The sequence below is a fragment of the Rhipicephalus microplus genome, chromosome 3, assembly GCF_043290135.1.
Source record: "Rhipicephalus microplus isolate Deutch F79 chromosome 3, USDA_Rmic, whole genome shotgun sequence".
NCBI classification, from domain to species: Eukaryota; Metazoa; Arthropoda; class Arachnida; order Ixodida; family Ixodidae; genus Rhipicephalus; species Rhipicephalus microplus.
The window spans coordinates 137,224,784-137,252,491 of NC_134702.1; the positions used below are offsets into that span (position 1 = coordinate 137,224,784).

Consider the following 27,708-nt stretch of genomic DNA (forward strand, 5'->3'; position numbering starts at 1 on the left):
TCTCTCCATTAGCAGGCATTGGCATGTACATTGAGCACTATCTGACAGGAAAAGGTTGCTACGTTTTACTAGCTGGGCGTAACCTCCTTAGTTTTAGAAAGATTTAGCGAGCGTTGGGCCACAGTGCCATGAATACAGTGAACTAGTATATGGCATGAACTCGAGGAGTTAAAGGTGGGAAGTAGACCCGAAGCGCAAGCCGTAAGATAGTGTGCGTGTGCCACCTCTCGTTTAGTCCTTAAAATGTCCGCTGGATGGCGGTGCTTCTATACGGGGAATATATCATAAAAATATGCGAGATGGTGGTACTTGAAGTGTTGAAGAGATGAAAGAACGGACACACAGACAGATGCATGGATGGACGCATGAACGGACGCAGGGACAGACGCACGAACAGACGCACGCACGGACGGGCGGATGGACGCATGGACAGTCACACAGACGGACGCGTGGACGGATGGAAGCAAGAACGAATGGACGGACGAATGCTTCGCCCCACTTTCCATCATTCACTCCGTGAATATGCTGCCAATCTTTTTATTGAATGCACTTGCGTTCAGCCACATGGTGGGAGATGGTGGACATAGATAGAAAGGAGATAGAAGGTGACAGTGTTAATGATTCGTACTGCACCCGCAAGTTGATGCTCGAGATCAAAGGGTTGATGGTCAAGCTCGAGTTAGAAAAAATGAGGTCATCACGCACTTCATCAGAAGATTTGGACAACCGGATCCAGCAGAGCAGTGTTGTGTGGTATGCGAAAAAGCTAAAGACAGTCGTAGCACCTGTGCCCACTAATGAGCCTATGATTCCAGCCTAGTTCAAGAATGTTGACGCTCTTTTTGTGGCATTGAGCATACACGAGATAATACAGGGCACGATTTTGTGACCATTCTTAAATTACAAAATGCGTACGTTCGTTGCCAATCAAGCAGAATCTGGGGTAATGCTGAATTCAGATTTACAAACAAGAGTGCTAAAGGAGCTGAGAATGATGCCGAGTGAGTACCACCGTATATTTGTGGAAATCAAAGGAGAAGCAGGCTAGTTTTGTAGCCAAGTGACGGCACGTCTAGAGAGTATGTTTGCTTACTACATTTAAAGTAGAGACGTGGAGACATTTGAAATTTTCAGGAGTTGCTTATGGCTGATATACTAAAGCAGTTAATGCCAAATGATCTCCGCTCACTGGTCACTCAGCAGGAAGTGAAGGGCTGGTTGAAGGCCAAGGACATTGCAGAGTTATCCGCTAATTTTGAAGAGAGCCTCGACAGCGGCAGGCAGGGATTTGCGCAATCGAGCTGCCGTGGTACTACGTCAATAGAGCAAAATTATAGGGCGCAATCTAAACAGCTCACTGGCGCAAGCTTACACCCTAATTCAGGAGTTTGTTTTCGATGTGCGCGGCAGGGTCACTTCCAAAGGGATTGTGAGCTCTCACGTGACACAGCTGCTGATAAAGCAGAACTTTTATGCGTAGCTCCCCAGAATGAGCGGTCATTTGAGTGCTGAGCTACACCGTCGCGACACCCGCCGTCATGAGAAACTCACCGATGAGAGACCCATGTCTTGACATTTTCCTGGAGGACAAACCCTGTTTCACGCGAATTGATTTTGGTGTGGATATAACAGTGATACGGGCGAATCAGTTAGCCGTTGAGACTTTGCGTGATAGCAGTGGCCCTATAGGGCTGACTGACGGTTTTGGGCATGGAGTTGCTGCACGTCTGCTCTATGTATTTCTAGGTCTTCCAACCTCGTCGGGAAGCACTGCTTAGCTTGTGAAATGACAATGCGCAGTGACTTATCAGCTTACTAGTGCGTCAGTATTGCTCACTCCCGCCGTATATGAGTGTCTTCGTCATCACCGACAAAAACTACTGAATTATCTGAAAAAGTGTGACGCGAGCGTGAACTGTGTAAGACAGGAAGTTAGACCGCAGTAATTACTAATGAGGGAGCCAGAGCATTTGTGTCGAAGTTGCAGCACTAGCGCTAATGCCATTCAGCGCGCAGCAGAGGAATCACCGAGCAGAGCGTGCCAAGTAGCTAACGCACTCGCTGATGCGAACACTTCTGTATGATGCAATGGAAAGGGTAAAACAGGACGCCCGAGCAAGAGAGCAGAAAAGAGATGAGCAACTGGCTGATATGTGGCGTCAGGTGAAAAAGGTGTCGCACGCCAAGGTAACTTGTAGGGAGCAGCTAGACCGGAAGCGATCGCGCCAGTCAGTGGAATGAAAGCCGCGCCGAGCCGAAGTGTTAGGGCACGAGAGCCCTTGTGGTGGTAACTCCTCAGGCAAGAAATTGAGGAAGCACGTTAAGCGTACTTTGCGATAAAGCGGCTGGCGTAGTGGTTCGGTGGCGAAACGAGTGGGTTGTACGTCTGGCGTATTCCCCGTTCCAAAAGAAAAGTCTTCAAGACAGGAACATCGCGTGCGTCACTCAAGTGCGAAGTGGAGCCGTGGGTAATCTAACTACCGAATTCCTTGAAGTTAATTTTGTTCTGAGTTCATCTTATGTTCTGAAGCAGTTTTTTACGTGATCACCAAGCCGAGAAGTTATTTTGTTACCAAGTTTTTCTCTTTGTTTTAGTATTTAGGTATTGCGTATCATATGATTGGTGGTGACGTCGTGAGAGGCTTTTAGTGGAAAGCCACGTATCGGAAACAGCATTTCGAGAGTCTCTCTGAAAAGGTTTCTGAACACGCTGCCGTGAAATGTAGAGGCACAGAAGATGTTTGATTGAGTTAGAGGCATTCGCGCTGATTCCTGGTTTGGCAGTGCCGCACCCCAGCAAAGTGTTTTGTTTGGCCACAGATGCATAGTATACGAAAGCTAGAGCTTTCCTCTTCCAAAGGATAGGGTATTGTGAACCATAAGTCGCATTCTTCAGTAAGAGGCTAAGCCAGTCGCAAAAGAGGCGTCCACCGTTGAATTAGAGGTGAATGTGACTAATATAGTGTTAGTGTTAAAGGCCCGCTGGACTAGGCAGCTGATGCTCTTTCGCGTCTCAAAAGAACATTGGGTTCAGTGATTGTAAATGTTTAACGAAAATAGGATGTTTCGCCTGTCTCATGTGGTTGTGTTTTTTTATGCAGCCCCTGAAGTAGTTACTGTGAATTGAATTACCATGTGATTTTGCATCGCACGTTTAAGTGTTAGGCGTGATGTTACATGACTCGAAGAGACTAATAATTCTGGCGCGATGTGAAAATGCCTAGTTTCTTGTGTGGGCATTGTATTGTTGTTGTTGTAGTTGTTGAGATGGGAGCTTGGCTCCAAACGGTAGAACTGCTTTTAGGTGCATTAAATGTGTTATGCAGGAATATCTTTGTAGTTTAAATAAGGTAACATTTGTGAAGTGAGTTCAATATAATTTTTTTCTTGGTGCAATTCGTTGAAACTAAGATATACTTATAGCGCTGCGTTCGTTTGTCTCTGTGAGTGTGTTATGCGGGGCTTGAAGGATGCATGAAGTGGGTCTCACGTGTTGGGACAATGACCGTGTGGTGTGTTCAATTTAAAAAGCAATAGCCGCAGGACTGTGCACGGTGTGCGGGCCCTGTTTCAAAATAATGTGAACTTGCTGGCGCTGTGAATTTCAATCAGAGTGCATCCTAATTGTTGTGCATTGCGAGATGCTTTCTTTCGGAGAAACATTTGGGCAATATGTATATGTGTCGCTCTGTCTATTTTGCAGTAGAACGCCAAAGTTCTCCTGTTGAGATTGAAGTGAAAATTGATTCAATAAAGTGCGCGCACCGAGAGTGAGTTTATTTTTGAGCATTTTTTGTTTTCTTTTTTTTGTATCGCGTTACTGGACATCGAGTGTCCAGTAACACTCTTGAGGAGGGAGGAGTTGGTATGAGGCACTCAGGAGCAGCGTATTGTGTGTGGCCCAAATAATGCGGCTGCTGCAGAGTGCGGAATGTTGACTCGTCAACTAACGATGCCGATCGGTTCTGTGAAGGTGAACACGGAACACCCCCGGACGGGAAAGGAAGGAGACTCTTTCGTTCACACGGTCGTCAAAGTCGCCCCAGTTCAGGACGAAAAAAGAGAAAGCTTAACCTGAAGCACGTCTGCAAGAATCACGTCAAGCACGGAGGTTCTGGCTTGGACTCGGGCACACGCCTGGGGCTGCAATGAAGCGTCTCTTCACTGGACTGCAGCTCTTCCTTCAAGCTGCCGCCGAGCATTCGAGTCATAGAGGGGACCCATTCCGAACCTCAATACCCTCCCTCCTTATGGCGAATTCCACTCGTCGAGCGGGAGCAAGTTTTCTTGCTCCAAAGCTGACAATCCGCATTTCGCTGGTCGATTCGGAGCAAGTTCGCATTTTACACTGGCAGATTCGGAGCAATACCCTCCGCGACGGAGCGTTCCGCGTGCTCCGTCTTGCAGAGATGGATTTCGCCGGAACCCTGAAAATGCGTTGCCGTCATCTTCAGTACAGTCGGGCAGCTAGGTTTCTTTCAGCGTTTTTGAGGTGGTCAAGTAATCGTGTGATCTTGTTTACATTCCTAAATTTAGAAAGCGGTAGCCATGCTTTCCGCGAGACCGTGAAGTAGAAATGCGTGCTTTGAAGTGGCGACACAGTTGTCATTGAAACGTCGAGAACAGAAAAGAAACAGTTTCCGGTACCGGTTCAATGACGTATGCGTAAAATACTTCCGGGGAGACCTCATGCGGGGCATCCACGTGTTCTACTCGCAGATCTCGTTTGGGACACTCCGAGGGCTCACTCTAAGATTTTGGCGGCCACTCCGGATCTACCAGTGAAATTCGCCATTAGTTAGCGTAGAAGCTAGCTGGGGAGTTGGAAATAACTAGCTTCGTATCTTTTTCAATGAGTGAAGAAGCGAACTTAGTCGTGAGGCGTGCGCTTTTGATGTTTCCTTGGTACGGCATGAACCGATTATTTCCTAACTCATGGGTTACTAAGAACTTTGAAGGTAATTACCTTTTCCTTGCACGGTACGTATATATGGCTGACATGTTCCTGGAGCTCCCCTTAGAAGGTTCCAATTTTTAATCAAAAAGCGAGTGTTTGGGTTCAGCTGCTACAGTGGATAGATGTAAATGAAAGGAAATTGAACGAAATGAGTCGCAGAATAAACGGTTTTTTTATGAACATAAACGGCACAATACAAGAGCAAGCGGGATGTGCGTTACTCAACTTGCAACGTTGTGCAATTCTGTATGACGCTGGAGGACGCCACCCACGGTTACGTTTCGAGCTTGACGCATGTAATGCCTCGTGTTGACACCAACGCTCGATGCCACCGACATTTCACGCCTGTGTATCGAAGGCTGTTGCCTTAATACAATTTTAGCCGGAAAATGGGCCTTTCAAAATACACTGCAAGTCACTAATAATCTTGCACATCACGAGTAGCTGGAAGAGGGGGGTATTGTACTGCTGTCCCCAGAATGGCGGCGCCTAAAAATTATGCTAAATCAGGGAGAAGCCAGCTACAGCATGCCCCATTGCCCGCTGATTTTAGCTGAGCTTTTTAAGCGCACTTTCTGAGATGTCTCCACTCTAAAACAGGCAGTCATGTAGGTTCCCTAATGCAAAACGTCAATCCCGGAGAGCAAGCGGGCCAGCCCCTGGCTACACCACTCGCTATGTTGCAGTTCGACACAACACTTTTTTATCTCATCCTGACGACACGCTGGTGGAAGTACACGAAGCATTCTGCTTTTTTGCCACTTTAAAAGCACGCACTAACACCCAGAAATCAGTGCCACCGGCGCAACACAAAAACCACGGGGCATGCTAGATAGCCAGGAATGCCGCAAATCACGATGCAGTGTGCAATTCATTGCTCGCTCGCATTGCGAACTTTCCCTTCCTTCGCCAAATACGCAAGCGCGCACACAACATGTGAGCACGCTTGCATATTGCCCACGTATGCGACAATGGCCGTCGAACCAGGGGCCTCTGCTGGTAGCTGGCTTCGAGCATTGTGTTGCCTATATATCGGGCACTATCTATTAGTAACGTCTGACACATCAAACAGCTGATTTATTTAGACAACAAAAGTAACAGATTTGCCTCGAAGGCAAAGCAATGAACGCGAAAGCAAAAAATTGGAAGTCCGATGGAGGCGGAAATGTTGTAGGCCCGTCTGCTCAGATTTGGGTGCACGTTAAAGAACCCCAGGTGGTCGAAATTTCCGGAGCCCTCCACTACGGCGTCTCTCATAATCATATGGTGGTTTTGGAACGCTAAACACCGCATATCAATCAATCAACAAATTGGAAGGTCACGCGCAGAATGGCTCGCAGATCAAAACGTACCGCACGTTTCTCACACGCAAATGACGCATGAAACGCACTCTCAGGGACAGATAAAGGCGAATAAGCGCTTCAGTTGTTACTTTGCTGTGTCTGAAAAGCGCACACTTTACGCAACCGTAGACTGTGCAACGATTGAAGGGACCTTTATGTGTCTGGTAACTAAAACAGACTCGTTCCGATAAAAGCTGAACGCCAGTCAAGACGTAAGATCCTCCATACCGCGAAATAAGGGCGCGTGAGCAGCGTCGACCCCCTGTTTTTTGCGGGACAAAGTGCGCGTGAGAGATGAGAGCGCTGCCACCATGTTGGGACGATGTTGCTACGCGCCCTCATTGCGCCATCTTGCTCGTAATGCTGAAAACACGAAAGTTGCCCCTCGAGGTGCCCGTCAGCAGCCGTAAGTGGTAGATATTGATAGCTTGCCGTTCGAACGCTGAAGGACGTTCTTTTTGGTGGCTCAGCGGTTAACGCCTTGCATTCAATATTCAGAGGACCCAAGTTCGATTACGCACAGCGGGGTCTTTTTCTGAACTTTTTTCTTTCTTGCGTTTTCTTATATACAAATACCTGTATAAATACGGTGAGAGAGGGCGACGCCGACGCCGACACCAGCGGCAAAATGTCGCTGAGAGTGTGCATATAATTGCTATCGCAATAAAATATGAAATTTCGTATCGTGCGTGGTATAATCACAAAAATTTGGCAGATCCCACGTACCGTGAGAATCGATGATATGGGAAGCACGAATAAGGAAGGTTGATATGTCACATTAAAATCAGCACAATATTACGAGGCGGGGTAAATTATGGCGTACATGGCTTCCATGTCATGTTTATCATATTTGAACATGTCATTAACCTTCGTCATCCATTTATGTCACCAGATACGAAATTTTCTATATGTGGAGCTAGCGAAACGGCCACGAGCGTGCTATGAGCGTAGCATGAGGTCATGCTTTACATGACACGCATATCATTATTATTATGTTTGAACGTGTCATTTACCTTCTTCGTCTATTCACGTCACATGATACCAAGTTTGGTGTACGTGGAGCTAGAGAAATGCCCGTGAGCACGTCATGAGCGCGGAATGCTGCTATGTTCTTACATGACACGCGTGTCATGATTATCAAGCTTATATACCTTAGTCATCTATTGACGTCAAGTAATACCAAAATTCGTATATGTGGAGATAGCGAAATGGCCGCGCGAGCGCATCATGAAGGGCCCAATATACTCTGACGTAACGTTCACACGTGCGCACGCTGGGCACCGCGACGCTACGCTAGCAAAACACGAGCACTCTAACCGACGCGACCAGCGTCCGTCAGCGCGGCCCGGCGGCAACCGGCGCGAAATGAAACATGCGGCATTTTGCGCCGACGACGCTACCTAGCTCTACCCAGAGAGCACTTCCCAAAGCCACCCAGAAAAAATACCTTTTATTTGAAATTTTCTAGGTGGCTGTGGTCTGCCTCTCTTCCTGATGAAGGGATGCCGGGCGCGCTCAAACGCGCATGCGTCAAAGCAACGCAGCGCTGCGTGCCCCTGCGAACATATGACAGGCATATCGGCGCCAGGCGTGGCATCGCCGGCGTGACGCGAAAAAACGAACGCCATGCGTGCGCCGGGTCAAGTCGAAGTTTATTGGCGCCTTGAGGGTGGCATGTAATGATGTTCTTACAGTATGAGAAGCATCTCATGATTATCATGTTTACACTACTCACGTACCTTCGTCGTCCACTCACGTGACGTAATACCAAATTTGGCATATGTGAAGCTAGCGAAACGGCCGCGAGCGCATCATGATTGTGGCATGTGGTCATGTTGCTACATGACACGCATGTCATGATTTTCGTGTTAGCGTCTGTCGCTTGTGTTCGCCATGCAGTCAAGTCATACCATACCAGTTTTGCAACATGTCATGTGAACAAAACCAGCGCAAGAGCTTTCAGCCATACTATGAAGTGTAAATCATTACATTCATGACATACATGTAATAATTTTAATGTTTTGACTAGTCACTTGAGCAGTCATTGTTATGGCATACAAAGTTTGGTATCGATATATCATTAAACGGCCAGGAGAGCTGAAAGTCGTAAGCGGATAGATAGATAGATAGATAGATAGATAGATAGATAGATAGATAGATAGATAGATAGATAGATAGATAGATAGATAGATAGATAGATAGATAGATAGATAGATAGATAGATAGATAGATAGATAGATAGATAGATAGATAGATAGATAGATAGATAGATAGATAGATAGATAGATAGATAGATGCGCTCAAAGTAGCCGAAGGTAGCTAAGAATTGCTTTGCATTTCAAATATGCGTCTGTCCATAAAAGAGTATGTACAGCATGGTAACACGCCAGAGCGTAGTCTGTCGGGTAGCGGCCAAAATCACATTTCCGCCGCGACGCTTTCGCCCCATCTTCACGCGCTGCCGCGGCCTAGAAGATTGTCTTCCTTGAAAGCTTGCTTCTCCTGTGGGTATCCTGATGTTTCATGCCATCCGCTATATTTTAGGATAGGAAAGCGTGCAACACTTTCGTTATCCTGAAACTTTTGAAAACATTTTGAAAAATGAAGTCAGTCTCGCACAACTGGTGCCAAGCTTGATGAAAGTGCGAAGTGAGGCCGCCTTTTTGATGCACATTGCTTTTTGATTCATTTCTTTATTTCTTTCGGTTTTGTCTGCTCTGAGTTTTTCTGTGCCTTATTTGTCTCTCTCTATTTCTGTTTCTATGTATTCATAATTTTTATTTGTTATTTCATCCCTTCATTCCCTCTCTTTCTCTTTGTGTTTCCTTCCGCTCTATCTCTACATTTCTTTTTCCGCGTTTCAACTCATCCCCTTTACTAATATATCTTAAGCTCTGCTAACGTTCTTGGATAGCCGATGGGCTATGATTCTGATAGTGCGTACGTGATTTTCAAACGCTTCTCCACAAAAAGCTTCTTTCACAATAAGTTTCTCGCTTTTCTTTCTATTTCTTGATCTTTATCTCTTTCCATGTACCCTATTCATCAGCGTCCTTCTGTCCAACACCGGGTTTATCAATGCACGTGTGCCGGAGAAAAGCCAAAGATGAAGAAGAGGAAGATAGCGCATGCCTCTTTGTGGTGGTGTGAGCTTTCTTTTAGCAGGCTAGAAGGAACAACTGGTAAAAGTAGAGTAGAGTAGAGTAGAGTAGAGTAGAGTAGAGTAGAGTAGAGTAGAAGCTTGTACAGCGGCACACACACTCATGCTAGGCGATTGGTCAAGAACCGAGTAGTTTTCAAAAAAAATCCTATTGTTGTCTAGGTTTTTGTGATTTTGTTTTATTCTGGCAAAACCATTCTCGCTGCTTATTTTAACAAAATCAACTTTATACAGTTTATTACGCTACCAATGCAAGCAACCAAGTGTGTCACGGTGCAATGTGTTCGGGATTATCCCTAGTTATCGCATTCTTTGTTTCATTTTATTCAGTTTACCAATCACCAACGCAAGTAGACAAATAACAAAAACGACGGACCTCTAGCTCAAATGTATTTCTTGTATTTTTGTGTGTCTTGTACATTAGCATAATGATGTCGGGGTAGCCGGCTCTAACGTTGCCTATCTTCCCATTTTTTGCCAAATATAAATAAAAGACTAATAAAAGATTTTATGCGACAGACAAATATCTTATCAAATGGTCTAGCAAAAGGTGTTTTTCTTTTACAATCAAATATTCTATTTAATTATGGTAATAAAATATGCAGTGCCGACATGCGCTACTCGGGAAGGTCACAGAGACACATCGGCAAAACCTGAAACGTATGAAAAAAACGAGTCGTTGTCTACCCTATCGAAACGTATCTAGCCTCCTTCATCCTGTTTTCAGTGAAACAAACCCGCTTTTACACGTCTTTGACTGACAAGCACGCGTTGTTCGTCGGCTAGGAGCTTTTGTCTAGAAATAGGAAAGACGTATCTGACATCCATGGATTCCATTGTTTTGCTCGAAGTGGTACAGCATGTGTTCGCAATATCATCCCAAGCATCTATCGTTCCACGAAATATTCCGTAGATGGGATCAACGGCGTGCACCTGGGTTCTTTTGTGCATATTTGGTGAGCACCGCTAGGGCATGTGTACATTTTTGAACTTGTACAAAGCAGAACATTTTCACTCGCATTTCCGTCGTTAGTGCATCTGGTGTTCTGTTACTGACAAGGAAGCATGTTCTCTTGTTAGCTGTCCCAGATACAAAATGGACCCATTTAGCATGTTTAGGATTGTTTTTATTTTTTTGATGAGTTATTATGTGTATCAGGATGCAATCCATGCACTAGCACAAATGACAAGTGATTCATGACATTTATTTATTTCATCTATTCACTTATTTGTGTATCACCTTTTCCAAAACAGTGCGATTATTATTTTTAACAATGACTTAACGAGAAGTTCTGTACACAGCTTGAGCAAACAACAGCTTTAATTATTAGAGCAAAGTTCTTTCGGTATTTGCTCCCACATATTCATTAGACATCACACTATTCGTTATTGTCAATAGTACACATTTTGCATGAAGCTCACGCAAAGAAGCATGTGTGATTATTAAAATTTCATAAAATTATATTATAGAGTCCACAGTGCAAAGTACAAGTACGTGTTTTCGTTGCTTACCTGCTGAAGGAAGAAATATAGGGGAGCAATATGGAGCCTCGGTACAACATGCCCGCCGTCTCGTGAACACGTGAATGGCGGCTTCAAGTATTGTTTTTCTCTACAGCATTTTTTTCAGTGTGGGTCATTAACTTTGCTCAGTGCAGCCCACTACATGCAAGTGATGGCTACCATGGAATCTCTAAACAAGCTGCGGATGACGTTCTTGTAAGTAAAAGTGTGCAAAGTACAGCACAGGCTGATGACCTGTTGTTAGCCCTTGTATTGCTTACAAAATTTCCGCCTCCAGGGCGACACAATTGTCACGGCTGCAAGAATTCGAAATTCTGTACAATGTAAGGCTGGCGCCTAACTCTACTCCGATCTCGTGCAACTCAACAAAACACTGCTGTAAAATGTTGCGCTTACCCTATCGAGCAAAGCTATTTTGCTCAAGACAATTGCGTGTGGAGCACAGCGTGTTAAAAAGTATCCGAACCGTTTTCGGGACCCTGCCGATATAGCGTGCTTGCTCGCGACCACGGTACTTGTTTTATATATGAGGCAATGAGGCAGTAATACTATTACTATATGTGATATTATGTTAATATATGTGATACTATATATGATTTATATGATATATATATATGATGTGGTAGCCAAAGCCACTATATGATTATGACGCCCGCCTTAGTGGAGAGCTCCGGAAATTTACACAATCTAGTGTTTATAGACGTGCACTGCGACAGCAAAGTATGCGGGCTTCTAGCATTTTGCCTCTATCAAAATGCGACTGCCGCGGCCGAGATTGACCCCGCCTCGTTGGGACTAGCAGCGAATGGTTTAACCGCTCTATACACTACACCAGCGGACCACACAAGGTCGCGAGAGCATAGTCAAAGTCATTACAAAGTATCCAGTGTAATAAAAATTCAGAGTTGCTGGTCATCTCAAACAGCCCCCGCTCCTCCAGCATCTCTTCTGCAGGAGCAGTGATCAGTGAAAGGCCTTCCACGAGGTTTGATCTTATCACGTGCACCCTCTTTGCGGAGGAGATCGGCTGCCTCATCCTATTTATGCTCCAGTCACGTTCGTTGCTCCCACTCACACGCTTCCACGTGCTGTTAGGACATTCGATGCATCCGGGAGACAGGGGGATGTTATCGATTCGTAGTCTACACACAACGTGACAGTGACGACAACGGCGAAAACCCGGTGAGTGTCCATATAGTTGCTGTCGCAATAACATTATGACCCGCCTTGGGGTACTGGTAGTTATGATGCTCGATGAATGACCCGTAGGCCACAGGATCGAATCACGGCATCTGCTGCCGTTTTGCGATACAGGCGATTAGCCATAGGCCCGTGTAGGTATTATTATAATTTCTTGTGATACCCCAGTGTTTGGAATTTCCAGAGCTTTCCACAACGGCCCTCATAATATTACCAGCCCACAGCGGTCGTCTGGTGACTAAGGTACTCGGCTGCTGACCCGCAGGTCACGGGATCGAATCACGGCTGCGGTGGCTGTATTTCCAATGAAGGCGGAAACGTAGAACCGTGTGCTCAGATTTGGGTGCACGTTAAACAAACCCAGGTGTAGGTGAACTTTTGCTCTCAACCATGTAGGACTGATATGTGTATATATGCTATTGTTTTTTTTTCTTTATTTGTACCAATCAAGTAGAAAGAGGCAGCCGTCGCCAAGACACGGTGAAAAAACTCTTTCGTTTATTTGATATTTCAATAAAAAAAAACAGGTGTTCGAAATTCTTGGAGCCCTCCACTACTGCGTCTCTCTTAATGACATGGTGAATTTGGGACGTTGAACCCCACATATCAATCCATCAATCTGGTATTAATATTGCTGTTTTTAGACCTATAACCCCATAAATATATTTAATGTTGTCACTATCATGTAATTATTATTATTATTATTATTATTATTATTATTATTATTTTAAAATGGACGAACACGCAGAAATGCTCTGCAAAATTTGTAGTTGAGCTGCAGAGAAACATTCTTTTACGCCATGCAAAAGAAGAACTTCACTCTTTTTGCTGATTTCAAAGCAGGAAAACGCTGGTGTATAAAGAAATTAACAAAGTAAAACGATCTTAGAAACGTTGATCGAAAGCAACGAGTCCTTTTCTTGCAGTCACTCTTCTATAATCAATCTTTTTTTTTTCGCGGAATATTTGACACTGTCGCGAAAAAACATATAGGAGGTTGGCGTGCCACAGATTTTTGCGGCAGCACGATGCAGACCCAGTGCCATGAGTGTGAAGGTAAATAAATGCGGCTCTCGAAAATGCGCTGGTCACATCCGTAATTATATGAACCCTTTCCAATGCCAGATGGTCACTCTATCGTGATCTCTTAGGTGTTCAGCCGTTTATAGTATCAAAATCTGAGTGTTTACCGGAGCATCTTGTCATTGCGTGTTGTCGTCTTTTATTGGTGTCTGAATATGAACGCATCCGTGTCACTAATGCGAAATGCAACTGAAGGATTGAGCTGCTAAACGTGTGAATGAAGGTGCTGTTTGGTGGTGTGACGGAACGAAACAGGAAAAGAGATTCTTGAATTAAAGGAGGGTGAACAGTAGGGTTAAGTAACGCAGCAACTGTCTCTCAGGCGAGTACACCTTAACTGTGACACTTGGAGGGAAGGGGGGGGGGGGACGTAGAGGAAGAATTAGAGGAGAGTGAGAGGAATGGGTGTTGGGAGGGGTTTTATGTTCGTAGGTTAGGAGGAGAGAGCAGTGAGGGGGGAGGAGGTGATGTGGATTGAACAAGTAAGAAAGATATACACGAAGAAGGGAAGCAAGAAAGAGAGAAATGTGAAAGAAGGACAGAAAAGAAGAGAGAAAAAGAGAAAAACAGAAAACTAGAAAGTGAAAGACGAGAGAAAATGAAGAGTGACAGGAGTGAATCTGTACCAGGAAACAAATCGAAAAAAGTAAAGCTAGAAAAAAAGAGAGAAATGAGAAAACCAGTAATATGCCAGCCCCACCGAAGGGCTCCTGATTTTCGTATCTGAATGTTCTGCTAAAGCACCTAAAACTATTGCGATTACGTGCTAATTCTTTCGCGACTCTCTACAGACAGCGTCTAGCGTGAGCACTGTGTAGGGTTACATACGGCTGATCGTTTACGAGTGATCTGAATGCACAAGTGTTTGTTTTTGTTTCTTTAGTGCAGCAGAATCTCTCGACACAATACTTCAAAAATATTGTCGGCGCCTAGACCCAATTTGTTTTATTTTTGTGCCCAGCTAGTGTTCTTTGGTGATAACATTATTTTATGCATTTTCATGCTACAAAATGTTTGCCAAAGATTAAGTCAAATGTGACCGCTAAAGCCGATCTTGACTTAAATATCAAGAAATGCTTCGTTCATTCTTCTGTCTACTCGCTTAGGTCAAACCGTATTCCAACAAGTCATGACATGCAGGTGTCATACTTGCTGAAGCAAAAGTGGCATCGGTTTTGGGGGGGAAAGATCTCCGCCAAGCAAAGGCACTGCGCTCACTAATGGTGATTATGCTCCAAAACAAAATATTTTAAAGAATTATGTAAAGCACTTTTATTGCAATAGCAAATATATTAACACTTTTGATTACATTTTGCCGCCGGCATTGCCGTCGACGTCCCTAACCATATATGCATACGTATCTATATATATGAAAATGCCTGAAAGAAAAAAAACACAGGAAGACTCTGGCGCGCGGAATCAAACTTGGGTCCTCTGAATCGTGAGTGCAAGCAGTTAACCACAGAGTCCCCGAAAATCACTTACTATACCGTTTAAACGTTAAGCTATTTATATCTACCACTTACCGCTGTTCATGGGAATCTCGGGCGGAATTATCACACTTAAGCACTGCCAGCAAGATGGCGCAATGAGCGCGCGTCACCACATCGCGCGGCAGCGCTTGCTCTAATCTCCCACGTGTACTTTGGCCAGCTTAGAGAAGGAGAGTGACGCTTCCTCTCGCGCTCTTGTGTCGCGGTGGAGAGGGGAGAATCGTACGTCTTGCCTGGCCTCGGGCATTACCTGGAACAATTCTGTCGTAGTTACCGGGCGCACAATGGTCACTGCAATCATTGCAGTCTCCGTTTGCGAAAAGCGCGCGCATTTCAGACAGCGAAGGAACAATTGGGACGTTTATTCGCGTGCATCTGTACCTGTTAGTACGTTTTTTGCGTCATTTTTGCGTGATAAATGCGGGGCACGTTTCGATCTGCTTTCCATTCTGCGCGTGACCTTCCAATTTGTTGCTATCGCGGTTATTGCTTCGCCTTTACACCAAATCTGTGACTTTTTTTAAAAGTATTTACTCCTAGACGTTGAAACTAGGCAGTGCAGTGCAAATAGACAAGCTACTTTAATGTAGTTCAGTAATAGTGAGTTCCTCATGGAGCATGCAGGTTGTGAAGTGAACGGCCGTGCTTAAAAACGAATTTGCAGAAAAAAAGTGAGAGCACGAGCGCTGGACAAACAGCAAATGTTAGTTCAGTGCTCGTCTTGTCATTGGCATAGCCAGCGGTGGGCACACCAGCCGCCCCCCTCCCCGTACTTGAAGTTTGTTTTCGCCATGGCCAAGGGTGCACCCCGCGTCCGACGCTTCGGCTCTCCATGGGGGCTGCAACGGCTGTGCAAACCTATGCACTGTCACTGGCGCAACTGGCGCCTTCTTTGGCGGATGCACAACCATGGCCTGTGTCACTACTAATGTTGAGGACAGGTGCTGCATCATGTGGGCCGTTTGCACGCAGCCCGCGAGGGTGCTTTTCTCCTTGGGAGACTGTGAAGCTGCCCTACTCCTTAGAATTCACTAGATCCGCCTTCATTATAAAGATGTCAGTCATGCTCCCTGTCCTCTTTAGCACCCTACACCAAACCAGCAGCATCGGGACGTGCAGTTGAAGCTGGACAACTTTCCCATTAGGGGGCACTCGCGTGCGAGCTTCAGTCATGGCGAAATTCCCCGACAAGCATCAGGGGCATCTCCTCGGGCTCACTTGACGGGTCTCTTCAAGACAATCTCCGTTCGGCCGCGGCTGCCTCATTCGGAAGACTGCAACAGCTATCCGAAGCCGCATACCTTTTCACGCCAGCTCCACTGTAGCCAAATTGGCTAGATTAAATATGGAAGCCGACTACCATATGCTAATGCTAAAAGGCCGAGCAGCCTGTGGCGATCCTCGGTGACTGCCGGCAAGCCCTTCAAGCGCTTCTGCAGCTGGGCGAAGCGGGAATAATCGTGGTTCTGCTGCACGCCAAGCTCATTGCCATCAGATATAGGCGTGTACGTTTGTCATTCCAGTGGCTTTTTTCGCACTTTCGAGTAGCTGGGAACGAGGAGGCCCCGTGTATTTCATAAGCCACGTGTTTTCTATGGGTCGCTGTTCATCGCCTGCGTGCCGTGCCGCAGATGCGGTGATGATGAAACACTGGTGCATATCATGTGTTTCTGCATTGCACTTACTGCTGAACAGCGTATGATGCTGAGCCGCTATCGCCTTCTCCCTGTGACAACTGCGAAGCACTTCGTTTTACCGCAAGGTCCAACATACCGGCCGTACAAGCGTTGCTCGAGTTCGCGGTTCCTTCCGGCCTCGCCACCCTCCACCCGAGCGCTTTACCATCAAGCTCTTATCTGCGCTGACAAGCCACGCATCTCACTTATTTCTATGTTCTCTTCTTCATGCCATCTTTACTGCCCTTTCTCCATCCCCATAGGTGCTGAGCCGCACCCTCACAAAGGGAGGCGGACATAAAATTCCTATTTTATCTTTTTCTTTCCCAAACTTTTCTCTCTCTCCCGTTCTTATCATAGCATCCAGGACACAAAATCGCTCTCTACCACAAATGCCTGCCTGGCTTCTATTCCAGATCAAGAAGGAGCCCCCCCCCCCCCCGCCCCCCGCGTGTTCTCACTCGTTCTTTCTGCGTCCTTGTTTTTTACGCACATTCATTCACTTGAAAATATGTGACCTGATCATTCATGCTTTCTTCTTTTTATGTGGGGAACACTTAAGGAGGCTGGCCTATTGTATGCTGCTTTCGTTGCTTGGCATATGCTTGCAAAACCGCCTGTACCAATGCGATTCGAGGCCATACTCGCACCATTGAAAAGTCTGCTTCCTCATGGTCTTCGAGCGCCTTGATAACTATATTAACGCAGGCAGTACAGCTTATAGCACAGCCACCTGTAGCCCCTTCAGTCAACAATTTTGATGCACTGTCATAAACGGGTCAAATTCACGTGGCATAACTCCAAGGCACACAGTATTGCATTCCGAATAAGAAAATGAAGGAAAACGTTGTGTTCAGTAAGTTTTTGCAATTAAAGCAAATGAGTGTGTAACTAATTATCTAACTGTTCACCCACCATTCAGCTTCAGTAATTGCATAAATACCCACTGATAGGTTGGAAATGCATGACTAGTTTGTTTTTCAGTTGTATTTGTTTCGAGCGAATAAATAAAACTTTTCGCGCTGGTACTGGAACGCGTCGCGTCGGACAATCCTCGAACGTGGTTGTGTATACAGCAATGTTACCTTCTGCAGCAACACGCTGCATAATAAAGTTAAATGATCACCAGTTGTTCACTCAGGAGGCCCGCAGGAGTGTGCACACTAAGTTTCAAGCCATTTTACGAAACAGGTGGTGCCTGGCGTGCCATTGCAGTTGGCGTCTTCATTTATACACACCGTGACTGAAAGGGGTAGCATAATGAGCGCTCGCTCACGTCAAAGAAAAGTCTTCGGTTTCTTGTTCATTGAGTGTCGTGATGATGATCAAGTATGCAGCACACTGAGAAGTTATAGCGCTTGAAAAAGAGAAAGCAAGTGATAAGTAGAGCGAGCGAGAGAGAAGTCAAAAGTGGTATGACAATAACATAATTAGAACTAAATGCAAAAAAGTTAAAAAACACAACTAAAACTGTAAATGAACACAAGAAACTAACAGAAAAGAAAAAAGCACCATAAAGAAACAAAAAATCTAACCTGCTCCACTATTCCTTCAATCTTGGTACCACTTGTGCGAAGCTGCACTAATTTTTTATTACATCTTCTGTTCATAGGGCTTTGCATAATATGACTTATTTCTGGTTTTCATAAGAAACGTACTAACGAGTTTCTACTGTACTGTATTCCAGCTCGGAGCTCTTTTAGGTGTTCTTACAAGTGGTTATGGACGGTACACTGGATTGTCACTCATGTGCCCTTCGCTTTGAAGTGACCTCAGCGAAAAGTGAATGCGCAGCTGTGCTTCTGAGCCATCACGCTTCGTATGGCTCCAGAGGAGAGAGTGGGGACATTTTTCTTGTTTTACCTTCCAGTGCTCTAGCAAGTGGCTGCACATTTGCGTTCGAAACGCTTTCCAAGACTGCCATCATAAGGGCGCTCCGCATTGACGCTAACTGTGGAGCTGTGTAGCACACGAGCAAACGTAGCATTAGTGCGCACTTTTCTGCCTGAAAAATATTCCCAGCATTGACTAAATAATAATATACTATTTGTAGTACAAAGGTTTTTGTTTCTCGTCATAGGAGCCTTCCTGGGTACCATGTAGATGCATCTGCGTCCAGATCCGACAGCCTACAACTCCTGGAAGCAAACTGACGTGGACTTATCATATGCTGCCCTGTGAGGTTGGGACTACTACGTTGCGCGCGTTTAATAATTAGAGATTATTCATTTGACGTACGCATGTGAGAGGCAGTGGCCAGATCCTGCACCAGGGTGGCTAATCCTTCTCTGGTGAGGGAGTGCGTTCTTGGCGATGGTTTCCGGCGAGGCCGCACCCCAGGCCTCTTAATGCAGTTCCATCACCACGCGGATTTTTTTTATCCGGTTGGGAACTGCGCCGCACCGGGATTTGAACCACGTACCTTTTGCATGCAAGGGCGATGCTCTAACCACTATGCCATCGTCACTCTAACTACTACGCCAAGTAAGCTTTTCTTAGTTCTTCTATCATTACTGACACCACACCAGTAATGATAGAAGAAGTAAGAAAAGCTTTGGAAAGCATGCAAAGAGGCAAAGCTGCTGGTGAGGATCAGGTAACATTAGATCTGCTGAAAGATGAAGGACAGATTGTGTTAGAAAAACTAGCCACCCTGTTTACAAGGTGTCTCCTGACGGGAAGAATACCAGAGTCTGGGAAGAACGTTTACATCATCTTAATACATAAGAAACCAGATGACAAGGACTTGAAAAATTACAGGCCAATCAGCTTGCTCTCTGTAGTATACAAGCTATTTACAAAGGTAATTGCTAATAGAGTAAAGAAAACACTGGAATTCAATCAACCAAAAGAACAAGCAGAATTTCGAACAGGCTACTCAACAATCGACCACATTCATACTATCAATCAGGTAATAGAGAAATACTCAGAATATAACCAACCATTATAGATAGCCTTCATAGAATACGACAAGGCGTTTGATTCAGTAGAAATATCAGCCGTCATGCAGACACTGCGGTATCAGGGTGTCGATGCAGTATATATAAACATCCTGGAAGAAATCTACAGGGGATCAACTGCTACCATAGTGCTTCATAAAGAAAGCAACAGAATACCAATCAAGAAGGGTGTAAGGCAGGGGGACACAATCTCCCCAATGATATTTACCGCGTGCTTACAGGAGGTTTTCAGAAGCCTTGAATGGGAACAGGAAGGGATAAGAGTTAATGGAGAATACCTTAGTAAGCTGCGCTTCGCCGATGACATTGCATTGCTGAGTAACTCAGGGGACGAATTGCAACTCATGATCACGGAGTTAGACAAGGAGAGCAGAAAGGCGGGTCTTAAAGTTAATCTGCAGAAAACGAAAGTAATGTACAACAACCTCGGAAAAGGGCAGCACTTCGAGATAGGTGATAGTGCGCTTCAAGTTGTAAAAGACTATGTCTACTTAGGGCAGGCAATAACCGTGGAGCCGAACCACGAGATTGAAGTAACTAGAAGAATAAGAATGGGGTGGAGCACACTTGGCAAGCACTCTCAATTTTGCAATTCCTCAAATTATGACAGGTAGATTGCCACTATCCTTCAAGAGAGAGGTATATAACAGCTGTATCTTGCCGGTACTTGGCTACGGAGCAGAAACCTGGAGACTTAGAAAGAGGGTTCAGCTTAAATTGAGGACGACGCAGCGAGCAATGGAAAGAAAAATGGTAGGTGTCACTTTAAGAGACAACAAGAGAGCAGAGTGGATTAGGGAACAAACGGGTGTTAAGGATGTCATAGTTGAAATCAAGAAGAGGAAATGGACATGGGCCGGGCATGTAGTGCGTAGACAGGATAACCGCTGGTCATTAAGGGTAACTAACTGTATTCCCAGAGAAGTCAAGTGGGTTAGGGGGAGACAGAAGGTTAGGTGGGCAGATGACATTAAAAAGTTTGCGGGTATAAATTGGCAGCAGCAAGCACAGGACCAGGTTAACTGGCGGAACATGGGAGAGGCCTTTGTCCTGCAGTGAATGTAGTCAGGCTGATGATGATGATGGTGGTGATGATGATGATGATGATGATTATCTATTAAGTTGCTTCAAATATTTAGGGGAATATTTGACCTCATTTAAGGCATGCAGTCTGGGGCTGACGAGACAGCTTTCCCTTGTAATATTGGCGGCTCGGTGAAGGCTGCTGATGTCTATTCTATAAAACTGTTAATAAATTGTCAAAATAAATTGTCAAAATTGTGCATTTACGTATTCAGCAGAGTGCTATGTTCTGTTTAAATAAAAATTGGTACAAAAAATTTGTATCTACAAATGAACATGTGACCTAGTTTCTGGACATTTTTTTCTATGCCTACGAAGTACCTCAGTTAATAGTACTGTCTTCTTGCTAATCAATCTGAACGTTTTGAAACTCCTACCTTCGCAGTACGTTTTAATATTTTGTCATCTTTCTTTTAGTAACTATCACTGAAGAGTATTTCAAGCAACTGTCATTGGATTAGCGACAATGACACATGTGATTACTACTGATACGAGATAAACGCACTACTATTTTGTGCCAGTGTGCAAACTTTCTAGTCTTTCTACTATTTTTACTACACTCACCTCCTCAGCTACTGGAACCTCTGACAAATGGAAGATTCGCTTGTAGAATTATGTGTAATTTCAAAAGCGAAATAAGCCTGTCGTCCATTAACATATTAACTGGTAGTGTTGCCATGCTGTACTCAATGTCATCCGGTGTAACTCTATACGTTAATCCGAATTTTAAGAAGATGGTAAAAAAAACGAGCACTCTTGTGCTGATGTTGAGGTATACGCTTCAGAAAATGTATTCAAGAAAAATTGCTCCACACCTTAATTTGTATGGTCCGACTTGAATTCAAAGTGAGATTATCGCACATTATACGTTGCAAATAAAAAAAAACGAAGCTCACCGAGCCCGTACATGTAATCACTGGAGCTGTGCATCTGGACCTGATGTGTACATGGACATGTGCATCGTGTGTCTAATCACTGGATATCTGCCATGTGTTGAAGTATGAGTGCGCTTGTTTCAACATATGGCTGTCAGTATTAGGTAGTTGTTCATTAGCTCCAAATTTCAACTGTATTTATTTCTATCTCTCTTTTTGTCTGGCCTAGATGAATTGAACCGAATACTCGCTAAGCTTTTCGCAAATGTCAGAAAGCCGACTTTGTAGACCATCTGTCTTGTGGATACGTTTGTCGTCACACTGTTTTGTGTTCAACCACTTTAGAATGAGTGCCAACTGTCCCAAAGGTGAGGTATTTCAAACTTCACGACTTTCTTCTGTCATTTCATCGAGTGTGCTTGCTAAACGGCAAGTTTTCGTTTTCATTTTTACTGCATTTTGTCTTTTAGAGTCATTGGTTCCGAAAAAATAAATTTGTTGCTCTTCCCAGGAAGCATCAACTGTTCCGTGTACCTTCAAAGGCTGTACCCACGGCAGTGTGCCCCACCACGCACGCCGTTTCCGGAGAAGCGCCATCAGTGACATTGCAAAGTTCATTCAGGTGGCGATACCGGGAGGAGACAAATTGCTAGACACTCTCTACAGTGCAACCAAAGGAAAAGTTGGCGTCAAAAAGGAGAACATCCTTGAATAAAGCACTGCCCAACAATGAGTGCAGCTGCTTTCGCACGTTTTCTTCATAACTGCCCTGCAGTATTGGTCAAGAAGAAATGATATTTATGCAGCGACGCATGCTTAGGAATGACCGAGAGATTGATTTCAAATCTAGGTGACTTTTATTCTTATGAGCTATTTTAGCCATCTATTTTAACCACACTAAAGGATTTCGAAGTCATATGATGTATGCAAACTCCGCTGAATCACTGCTCTTTTATATTCAGGTCTTCTAACGGAATGGCAAATGCCACAAATATGACGTGCAACGCAAAGTGCTCCGATGGGAATTCGATCAGCAAAACTGAAAACCGAAAACAAGAACAACAAAGGGTGTACTGAAGAAGATACAGAACACGTGGCTGCCCTAATCATCCAAATTTACCGACGTAGTCACCTAACCAATTGTAGCCACATACTAGATCACAGCACCTCGGCGTCATTTCACTCACGTGAAAGCATATAACTGGTTGAAGAGAGATGCCAAGTCTTAGTCAGAGCCACTAACTAGGTCCTAGTGCATATTGCCCAGGCTGCACTTACTACTCGTAATAATGGGGCATCTAAACATTTCTGCATTGGCATGTCACCGCGTTTTTTTAAATGTACATTATGGGTATCGGTATTTTTCCGGCGACCCGTGCCTCACGGTGGAGGGTCTAACGCAGAAGCCCTGCCTCTCTCAAAGTGCTGATTATATCCACATAAAAAAACACAGCGCCAATAACGAGAGACAAGAAAAAGAAGGAGACAGACAGCGGCACTGAACTTACAACAAGATTTATTTGCCAGAACCGCCCAATATATACTTGGGCAGTATCTAACAAAAGAAAAAAAATACAGAACAAACAAAACAGAATCCACCTAACAACCACATAGTCATCTCCACAACGCACCATGAGCAGCACGTGTGCTAACGTGCCGAAGGAAATCTATTTCTTTTAATGACAGCGCAATTGAAGGCATGCTGACACATGCACTGCCCAGCCTTTCTATTTCTGAAGCCTGATAAATTTCACGTATCAACTGATGCCGATGCCGCCTAATGACGGTACAAAGCTGAAAATCAGGGACACAGCCGCAGTCTCGACAATGAATGCCGAGATGGCCCGAAACTGTAAAGGAGACGTTGTGAGCGTGCTCTTTCAGCCGCTCATTTAAACACCTGCCTGTTTGGCCGATGTACCACTTGGCGCAAAACAGGGGTAGCGAGTACACCACTCCTTCAATGCGTGGAACGTACTTCTTTCGATGCTTGACTTTGCAGCCTCGCTCGCCCCTCGAACCAGGATTCACGGCTCTGCACAACCTAGCCAGTTTTTCTGGGGCAGAAAAAACCAGGTCTACGTCGCACCTGCTGGCTACTTTTTTGAGATTGTGGGGGACGCCATGGATATAGGGAATAACGACGAAGTTTCGTTTCCCACGTCCCTTATCCTTTGTACGGTTCTGAGCATTATTTTCTGGGCTCGTTCTGATTTCTCTGAGTAGACACTCAGCAACGGCGGTCAAAACGTACATCGGGAAACCAGCTTCTGTAAGGCATTTAGTTTGCTTATTAAAGCTGGACAGAATTGTGTGATAGCAGGACTTTCGCAAAGCGTTTGTATAGCAAATCTTAGCAATAGCGCGCTTCACCACTTTCGAATGTGCTGAACCAAAAGGGAGGATTGGCTTGTTGGCGCGTGGCTCATAGGCCCAACACACGTGGGAAGGACTCAACGTTAACATCAAATCTAGGAACCTGATGGCTCCTCTGTCCGGAACTTCATGTGTTATAACAAGCGGAGAAAGACACTTACTGAAAATTTCTAAAATACTAGTCAAAGGCGGACCATCCGAGGAGGTTCCAGCTTGAAACAACACAAGGAAATCGTCAACATAGCGGAATACTCTCCTAACAGATGTGGATCCCAAGCAATTCTGAATGGCACGATCACGGCTGGCTAAAAATAAATCACTCAAAATGGGCGCAAAGCAGGATCCTATGCACACCCCTTGACATTGCAAGTAAATATGATCGTCCCATTCTGCAAATGTCGACCTCAGGTAATACTGTAGCAGTTCCATAAAACCTTCAACAGATATGCCTACTGCATTCTGGTAATTCACAACGCCAAAACTGTCAATGCACCCGCGAATGCAAGCTAGAAGCTCACTGTGTGGCAATGAGTAGTACAGATCTTTAATATCTATTGAGCATGCCTGGTAGCCATAAAATTTGTTATCTTTCAGCACGGAAATTACATCATCGGAACTTTTTGCTAGGAATGGATCGTCTATGCTTCATAACATCAGTTTTCCCTGAAGAAATTGTGCCAGTATTTTTTGCCACGAGTTGGCCTCTGATACTATAACACGAAAAGGACAGTTAACTTTGTGCGTTTTCGCGTTAAAGAAAATTTCCATGCTAAGGTTTTTCTCGCCACCCCTGTCTTGCGGCAAGTGGTACATCGGCCAAACAGACAGGTGTTTAAATGAGCGGCTGAAAGAGCACGCTCACAACGTCTCCTCTACAGTTTCGGGCCATCTCGGCATTCATTGCCGAGACTGCGGCTGTGTCCCTGATTTTCAGCTTTGTACCGTCATTAGGCGGCATCGGGACCAGTTGATACGTGAAATTTATGAGGCTTCAGAAATAGAAAGGCTGGGCAGTGCATGTGTCAGCAGGCCTTCGATTGCACTATCATTAAAAGAAATAGATTTCCTTCGGCACGTTAGCACACGTGCTGCTCATGGTGCGTTGTGGAGATGACTATGTGGTTGTTAGGTGGATTCTGTTTTGTTTGTTTTGTATTTTCTTTTTTTGTTAGATACTGCCCAAGTATATATTGTGCGGTTCTGGCAAATAAATCTTGTTGTAAGTTCAGTGCCGCTGTCTGCCTCCTTCTTTTTCTTGTCTCTCGTTATTGGCGCTGTTTTTTTATGCGAATCATGTCGCACCAACTCCCCCAAGCAACCACGTTAGCTGATTATATCCGCGCCCTTTTTATTAAAATTTTTCTTAGGGACCTTCGACGCAAAAATTTTGGTCTGTCTGTCTGTACATTTGTCTGTTTGTCCACTCCTAAAGACTACGGGTGTTTGAAACAGCCGACCCCATCCGCAGCGCCCTCCAATGTTGCTCAAGGCTTAGCGTTCGTGCTTTGGCAATTGTCGATTGAAAAACAAATATTGCGCATGTCTGGGACACCATAACAATACGTATGTAATCTGCATGTGCGTCTTTTACTACCAAAGGCATAAATTAGTAATGTTAGGGACCATAGCGCTTATCACGCTGCGCTGACCATGCAACGCTTGCACGAAAAGGCGAGTGTTTCCAAAGCTTTGCTGAGACGAGGTGGTGGTGGCACCTACCTATCGCCTTGCGTTCTACGCTTTATCACCTCTGAGACGGGCGCGCACACCCGTCTCAGAGCCACGTGCTTCCTTTTCTAACAAAACTTCCAGATTACGCTCATGTCTCACGTGTGACGTGACTTGATGCGCTCGTTCGCCTCCACTGCACGCTCGAGGCACTCTAACGCAGCGTCTCCAGAATACCATTTACTGATTTTCTTGCACAGAACATCAAATAAACGTTTTGTTAACTCTCTCCACACGCAAGACTATCGTCTTTCGAACGACATTTGCGTAATAACATGCATATACAGGGCCAATTTTTTTTTATTCTGCACCGAACCATCTAACACGTGAAGTCAACAGACTCCCGAGCTCTCAGAAAATGCTGGGTTGAAAGGGCAGGTATTTGGAGCGAATATACTCGGAGATGCTGAAAAGAATTGTAGTGCAAAACAGCACCAGGGGGACAAGGCGCACGGTTGTGTCTATACGTGCGTTGCTTTTGCTCGACAATTTCTCCTTCAGATGTAATCAACCCTAAAGAAATCTGTTTGATAAGCCGAGATGTTTGTTTATTTTCATTGTTGAGATTACAATAATTTATACACAGGCTCAGAGAGACAGAGAAAATGAGCCTCAAATTACTATTATATAACACTAACAATATTCGCAATCTAAATACTTAGCAAGAACTTTCACATATTGAAAACAGTGGTCACTCCCTGATGTTTTGATTGAACTTTTTTTGGAAAGATGTGATGGCTACTTGTGCAACTTACTGAGAGCAGAAAGAATTGCTTGCGGGCGGTTTTAGTAGATAGTGCAACCAAATCAATGAGGGTCCAGATTGCCGCTGACACCGTCGATTGTGCTTCGTGCCCCGCCGCGGTGGTCTAGTGGCGAAGGTACTCGACTGCTGACCCGCAGGTCATGGGATCGAATACCAATTGCGGCGGCTGCATTTCTGATGGAGGCGGAAATGTATGCCCATTTGCTCAGATTTGCATGCATGTTAAAAGAACCCAGGCGGTTGAAATTTACGCAGCCCTCTACTACATTCTCCATGCTGTCTTCCTAACTTTATAGTTTGGCCCCACCATGGTGGTCTAGTGGCTAAGGTGCTCTGCTGCTGACCTTTAGGTCGCGCGATCAAATCTCGGCTGTGGCAGCTGCGTTTCTGACGGAGGCGGAAATGTTGTAGTCACCCAGGTGGTCAAACCGAGGTGGTCAAAACCCCAGGTGGTCAAAATCTCCGGAGCACTCCACTACTGTGTCTCTCATAATCATATGCTGGTTTTGGGGCGTTAAACCCCAAATATTGATAGTGCTTCGAAGGAATCGTGGGGTGTCACCTCGTCCGCGTTTTAGATGCGGAAGCATCTTATACTCGCGCCTTGTAGTGCGCCGTCCGCACCGCTTCTCGAACATTCGACAGCTGACGCGCGCGCATGCGCCGTCGCCCACCATCTGTGCCGCGCGCGCTTCTCCTTCGAGAACATTCGACAGCTGACAGCGCATGCGCCGTCGCGCCGTCGCCATCTGTGCCGCGCGCGCGCTTCTCCTTCGAGAACATTCAACGCGCTGTATATATACTCAAGGTCGGCGCTCGCTCGCTCAGTTGCCGCTCGTCGGTTGGTTTGTACGGCGCGTCGACGTCCAAGGTCGCGGTGAAATGAATACCAACGAATCCACAAACACAATGATCGACGTCCCTTCGACCAGCGCCGTCCTTTCGCATACGTGTGTACGTGTTCACTCATTTAACACCCCCTCCTACAACCACGTTAACCAATTTAGCCATCGACCCAAGTAAGTCGCAATTTAACACCCCATTTCACAACCACGTTAACCAATTTAGTCATCGACCCAAGTAAGTCGCACTTTAACACCCCGTTAACCAATTATATGCTCCGCATCCTCCTCAGTGTTCCCCCGAGGGAAGCTGCGGGCAATTTTTTTGTTTGATGCACCAGCAGCTTAGCGTAATTTGACACAGCCTTTTTATTCGTGATGAATTAATACCCTTACACCTCTTTCTACATTATTTTGAAGGTAGTTCCGAGAACTGACATGGCTCAATAGTAGAAGACTTGATTGGAACGCAGAATGTTAGGATTCGATTCCTGCTAGGACAATGACATTTATTTTTTGCATTTGTCCGGTCAACGCTGCAGATGTCCACCTTTAACGATCAGGCGTGAAAATTACTCATGTGTGTTCCGGTCGTTCTTGGGTAGACATACACTATCCAACCCCTGTGGTACATACCCGCAT

General features: G+C 45.1%; 1 protein-coding gene across 2 annotated transcripts; it reads left to right on the top strand.

Annotated features, from left to right (window-relative positions):
- Window positions 1-10,320: 10,320 nt before the first annotated feature.
- On the top strand, window positions 10,321-22,087 carry LOC119159942 (uncharacterized). 2 transcript variants are annotated; one of them, XR_012894383.1, is made up of 5 exons: window positions 10,321-10,416; window positions 11,079-11,179; window positions 18,517-18,618; window positions 21,584-21,722; window positions 21,866-22,087. XR_012894383.1 is itself a non-coding variant. In XM_037412731.2 (4 exons), the coding sequence occupies exons 1-4, from the start codon at window positions 10,374-10,376 to the stop codon at window positions 22,067-22,069; spliced, it is 450 nt and encodes a 149-aa protein (XP_037268628.2). In that variant the 5' UTR covers window positions 10,321-10,373; the 3' UTR covers window positions 22,070-22,087. The 2 variants fall into 2 exon arrangements, 1 of the variants encoding a protein (XP_037268628.2); XM_037412731.2 differs by lacking the exon at window positions 21,584-21,722.
- Window positions 22,088-27,708: the final 5,621 nt, after the last annotated feature.